Raw genomic sequence first — 6,041 nt, 5'->3', positions numbered from 1 at the left:
CGGCTGTCACTGGGTCTCGGTCTCGGCAACTAGCCGCCGAGAGGCATATCCGCGTACTCACATCCAGTCCCCTCGGCATGGAGTCAACCAGGCCAGCCCCACCTGCCATGGGTCCCTCGGCCGAGGGTAGAACAGATCTTTCCACCGCTAGCTACTTGGCCACTACGTGACAAAAGGTGAAAGTCTATAAATACTCCACTTCTCTCATTGAGAAAAGGATCCCAAAATACTAACCGAAATTTCGGTATAAACTCCCTTATCTCTCTACAATATACTTTGCCAAGTTAACACACAACTTATCTCTTTAAGTTTACTGACTTGAGCGTCGGAGTGAGTACGCTCGGTACTAAGCCGAGCCCTCAGCTTGTTCATCTTTACAGGAGAGAGCGAAAGGAACAGACAAGCAAAGACGTCATTCTACAAGCTCACGTGGTCACAAATCCTGCTCCGGAATTACACCCGGAACACCGTGTATTATACACTTAAATTTGAGCCGTTTGGGAGGTCGTACCGGGTCTTGTTTTTTTTTTTCCTACAAGTTTTTGTACCACGTGTCTAGGGTTGCTTCATGAGTTACCGTATTTGATTTTCAAACCGAAATAAGAAGTATTCAACTATTTTTAAGGAGTACCTAATTTTCGTCTGAGACTCGTTTATTGCGTAGCGACACCCTCAAATGTCCTCTATTATTTCTCGAAATTTGCGTGACTGCTTTATCTGACCTGAGAAACCGTCCGTATAATATACAGATATTTTGGTTCCGGGACCCTGAAATCATGAAAACCGTGTATTATACACTTGAATTTGAGCGATTTGGGAGGTCGTACCGGCTCATTTTTTTTCCTACAAGTTTTTCTACCACGTTTCTAGGGTTGTTTCATGAGTTACCGTATTCGATTTTCAGCCCGAAATAAGAAGTATTCAACTATTTTTAAGGAATGCCTAATTTTCGTCTGAGACTCATTAATCATCTACTGGTTCTCTAAAAAGTCCTCTGTTGATTCTCAAAATTTATGTGGCTACCTTATCTGACCTGAGGAACCGTCTGTATGATTTACAGACATTTTTTTCTAGGACCCTTAAATCACGAAAATCGTGTATTATACATTGAATTTGAGCCGTTTGGGAGGTCGTACCGGATCATGTTTCTTTTCCTATCAGTTTTTCTACCACGTGTCTGGGGTTGCTTCTTCAGTTACGTATTCGATTTTCAGCCTTAAATAAGAAGTATTCGTCTATTTTAAAGGAGTACCTAAATTTTGTCCAAGACCTGTTTATCGCCTAGCGGCACCCTCAAATATCTTTTGTTGTTTCTCAAAATTTGTGTGGCTGCGTTATCTAACACGAGGAACTGTCTATATGATTTACGGAAATTTTTGTTCCGGGACCCTAAAATCACGAAAACTGCGTCTTATACACTTGAATTTAAGCCGTTTGAGAGGTCGTACCGGATCATGTTTCTTTTCCTACCAGTTTTTCTACCACGTGTCTGAGTCGCTTAATGTGTTACCGTATTCGATTTTCAGCCCTTAATAAGAAGTATTCGTCTATTTTTAAGGAGTAACTAATTTTTGTCTGAGACCTGTTTATCGCGTAGCGGCACCCTCAAGTGTCCTCTTTTACTTCTCAAAATTTGTGTGGCTGATTTATCTGACCCGAGGAACCTTCAGTATAATTTACGGACATTTTGGTTCCGGGAACCTGAAATCACGAAAACCGTGTATTATACACTTGAATATGAGCCGTTTGGGAGGTCGTATTGGGTCATCTTTTTTTCCTACCAGTTTTTCTACCACGTGTCTAGGGTTGCTTCATGAGTTATCGTATTCAATTTTCAGCCCGAAATAAGAAGTATTCAAGTATTTTTAAAGAGTACCTAATTTTCGTATGAGAATCGTTAATCGCGTACCGGCATCCTCAAATGTTCTCTGTTGCGCCTCAAAATTTGTGTGGCCGCTTTATCTGACCTGGGGATCCATCAGTATGATTTACGAATATTTTGGTTCCGAGACCCAGAAATCACGAAAACCGTGTATTATATATATACACTTGAATTTGAGCCGTGTGGGAGGTCGTACACGATCATGTTTCTTTCCAACTAGTTTTTCTACACCGTTTATAGGGTCGCTTTTTGAGTTACCGTATTCGATTTTCACTCCTAAATAAAAAGTATTCGTCTATTTTGAAGAAGAACCTAATTTTCGTCCGAGACTCGTTTATCGCGTAGCGGCACCCTCAAATAACCTCTGTTGCTTCTCAAAATTTGTGTGGCTGTTTTATCTGGCCCGAGAAACCGTCTGTATGATTTACGAACATTTTTTTTTTCCGGGACCCTAAAATCACGAAAACATGTATTATATAGACACTTGAATTTGAGCCGTTTGGGAGGTCGTACTGGGTCATGTTTCTTTTCCTACCGCTACTAGTTTTTTTTACCACGTGTCTAGGGTCGGTTCTTGAGTTACCATATTCGATTTTCATTCCGAAATAAGAAGTACTATCCAATGTCCTCTGTTGCTTCTCAAAATTTGTGTGGCTGCTTTATCTGACCAAGGAACCGTCCGTGTGATTTACGGACATTTTTGTTCCGGGACCCTGAAATCACGAAAACCGTGTAGCCGTTTGAGAGCTCGTACTAGGTTATGTTTCTTTTCCTGCCAGTTTTTCTACCACGTGTCTAGGGTCGCTTCATGAGTTATTTGATTTTCATCCCAAAGTAAGAAGTATTCAACTATTTTTATGGAATACCTAATTTTTGTCCGAGACCCGTTTATCGCATACTTGCAAGTTGCACCCTCAAATGTCCTCTATTGCTTTCAAAATTTGTGTGTCTGCTTTATCTGATCCGAGGAACTGTCCGTATGGTTTACGGACATTTTGGTTTCGAGACCCTGAAATCACGAAAACCGTGTATATTATACACTTGAATTTCAGCCGTTTGAGAGGCCGTACCGGTTATGTTTCTTTTACTACCAGTTTTTCTACCACGTGACTAAGGTTCTTTCATGAGTTATCGTATTCGATTTTCAACCTGAGATAAGAAGTATTCAACTATTTTTAAGGAATACCTAATTTTTGTCCGAGACTCGTTTATCGCATACCGGCACCCCCAAATGTCTTTTGTTACTTTTCAAAACAATCAAGTCAGCGTTGTCCAATCCGTCCTATTGATTCTCTTAAAAATAGATTAAATCTGTATTTTTGTATAGAAATAGGTTTTTTATTTTCCCGGAAAGAAAATTCTCTAGATATGCTAACATATATACTCCGTATCAGGTGGTTAAAAAAACGGTCGTGTTAAATATTGTCGACACTTTTATTAATTATCGTTGACAATTAACACATCTTTCCAATTTTGCCCCCCGTTAACTTCCCCTTGTCTCTCTCCCTAATCTTTCTAAAACAAAAAAAGACGGTTTTTCGGAAAAAAAATCGTAATTTAATTTACAAACTTTTCGATTAAAACTAGACCTGGCAAACAGATCGGGTCGTGTCGGGTTCGTGTTCATGTCACTTGTAAACGGGTCACAAACCCTTCAACCCAAACTCGACCCGTTTAAATCTCGTGTCGTATTCGTGTCGACCCACTTACATAAATGGGTCATCAATTCTCAACCCTAACCCGCTAATATCGTGTCGGGTTCGGGTCGTGTTTTCATGTCATGTCAATATTTGGAAAGTTTAAGTATATTTATGGGATGAAAGATAAAAAAATTAGGATTAATTTATTAAACAGGTCATTCGTGTCGGGTTCGTGTTTAGAGAGCTCAACCCAAACCCGGCCCTATTAAATATCGTGTCGTGTTCGTGTCGACCTACTTACATAAATGGGTCACTGAGCCTCAACCCAAAACCATTAATTTCGTGTCGGGTTCGTGTCGTGTCATTATTTGTTAGCTCTAATTAAAACGATTTTAAACATACGGTAACAACGATCAAGTTAGTAACGGTTTTAAAAATATTTTCGTCCAAAACAATTTTTTTTTTCCGGACGAAAATATTTTTCGTCTGGACCTAGGTTTGGACGAAAATATTTTCCGTCTGGATGAAAAATATTTTCGTCTGGACGAACATTTTCGTCTGGATTTTTTATTTTTTGAAAAAAAAAATTCAGACTTAGATTAATTTTTGTCGCGGTAATCGATAATCACTAATCCGTTCTAACAATACCAATTTTATTCTAAACCACGTAAAATTACTAACTAATTACAAATTTTTAAAAAATTAAACTAGTTTAGATTACTTGTCGACTTGTCGTCGATTCCTTAAATTTTGTGGCGGAATTGAAGCGGTGGTGACGGAAATGTCGTATTTGGAAAAAAAGATGTTAAAATATGGAAGGTTTAGAGTGAGTGGTAGTTTAAAAAAGTCATTAAAAACTGTAGACGATAATTAGTAAAATATCGACGATAATTAGCAGACTGCTACACATAGGGTGGGCTGGTTTGAGTCTTTTAGGAGGGTCCACGACAAAATAGGAAGAGTAGAATGAGTGGGACGGCCCATGCACCTACTAACTAAACACAAATGGTGAGCTCCGATATTTAGGAACAAACTACAAGGAAAACAAAAACCACCACAACTGCTGAATTACTTTCTCTTAATATTGGAGCAAGTAGCAAGTAAGTCGCATCTGCTGAATTACACCTCGTTTCTTCCTTCTTAATCTTTATACTCTGTATGTATGTATGTATGTATGTATGTATGTATGTATGTATGTATGTACGTTCTTGATTGAATAAGTTCTTGATTCAAGGCTTCAAGCTAGAGTTGAATCAGTTCTTGATTCAAGGCTTCAAGCTGATTCATGTTAGCCGACCGCGAACCATGTTTGAACAAAGGGCTTTTTTTTTTGTTTTTTTTTTTTTTTTGTTGTTGTTGTTGTTAATAGGAATCTACTTTTGTAGCTATATGCATTTAGGTATTGATGAAATCCTTTGAAATTCAGGATGTTGGATTTATGATCCAAAAATATATTAGTTTAATCTTGTTAACAATGTTGTTGCCTAATAATGTGGAACTAATAAGTTAGTGGTTAACCTAGTAAATAGGATTATGGTACTTGGTAGTAGTGGACAACCTGTCTTTAGTTGTATTCGGTTGATTTGAGTTCGTTTACAAGCAAAAGAAAACGTCTCCATATGTTTCATTCTCCTCTCATTTTGTTTGGTCTAACACAGGATACCGATTACACCAGTCCACTACTACTGCGGCGGCTATTATCAAAGGCAGGGTTACTTACTACATACTAGTACATATTCGATTTTCAGGAAGAGAATGGAGGACTTGTCAACATCTCAGAAGTTTACCCTGGGTTATGCTGCCCTTGTTGGAGTAGGTGGAGTTATGGGGTTTTTGAAGAGAGGAAGTATCATGTCCCTTGGTGCCGGCGGTGTGTCATCTGCACTTCTGTACTATGCCTATACTCAACTTCCAAAGAGGCCAACTTATGCATCCTCACTTGGGCTTGGTGTCTCTGCAACCTTGGTCGGAGCAATGGGATTTCGCTTTCAGAAAACTAAAAAGGTGTTTCCTGCTGGACTTGTTGCTCTTCTGTCTCTCGGTATGAGTGGAGGTTACCTCCATGGTATTCTTCGTAGCCAACACTAGAGAATAGAGATGACGGTGTAACTGAATACTGAATGCTTTGACGTTTACTGAAACTATCAACAAGTAAAATAATTTATGCCGAGTTAGACAGATATGAAAAATCAATGTTTACAAATGAGTCCATGATTTTCTCAAGTCATTATTAGGCACTTAGATGCATTGTGTACCCCCAACTGGAAGATTGTCAATTTGTCATGAAGCCAGTTAAGTCATCTACTCAATTGCAAGATTGTTATAATTACATCAAGACAAGTTGTTAAAAGGTTACTGCAACTGTTTCTGTGAGTTGATATCTGGAGCATTTATGCCAAATGTTTACCAAATCAACAAAATTGAATGCCATCGTAAGCTTTCAAAGGCGTGAAAAGGAAAACAACTCTTGTTCTCAACAGGCAAATATCTTAAATCATGAAAACATAAATCGAAAGGAC

The 6,041-nt window shown here is 38.6% G+C and overlaps 1 protein-coding gene across 2 annotated transcripts; it reads left to right on the top strand.

Annotated features, from left to right (window-relative positions):
- Positions 1-4,530: 4,530 nt before the first annotated feature.
- LOC141641968 (protein FATTY ACID EXPORT 7-like) lies at positions 4,531-5,874 on the top strand. Of its 2 annotated transcripts, none has more exons than XM_074450614.1 (2): positions 4,531-4,622; positions 5,181-5,874. In XM_074450614.1, exon 2 carries the CDS (start codon positions 5,278-5,280, stop codon positions 5,608-5,610), a length of 333 nt encoding a protein of 110 aa, XP_074306715.1. In that variant the 5' UTR covers positions 4,531-4,622; positions 5,181-5,277; the 3' UTR covers positions 5,611-5,874. The 2 variants fall into 2 exon arrangements, with proteins under 2 accessions (XP_074306715.1, XP_074306716.1); XM_074450615.1 differs by having other exon boundaries at positions 4,534-4,622; positions 5,271-5,874.
- The last annotated feature ends 167 nt before the right edge of the window (positions 5,875-6,041 follow it).

This window comes from Silene latifolia, chromosome 2, assembly GCF_048544455.1.
Source record: "Silene latifolia isolate original U9 population chromosome 2, ASM4854445v1, whole genome shotgun sequence".
Lineage (NCBI taxonomy): Eukaryota > Viridiplantae > Streptophyta > Magnoliopsida > Caryophyllales > Caryophyllaceae > Silene > Silene latifolia.
This window is presented reverse-complemented; position numbering and strand designations above follow the sequence as displayed.

What these genes read in the sequence shown, in the direction of transcription:
- LOC141641968 (XM_074450614.1), top strand. Translation starts at nt 5,278, where the DNA reads ATGGAGGACTTGTCAACATCTCAGAAGTTTACCCTGGGTTATGCTGCC.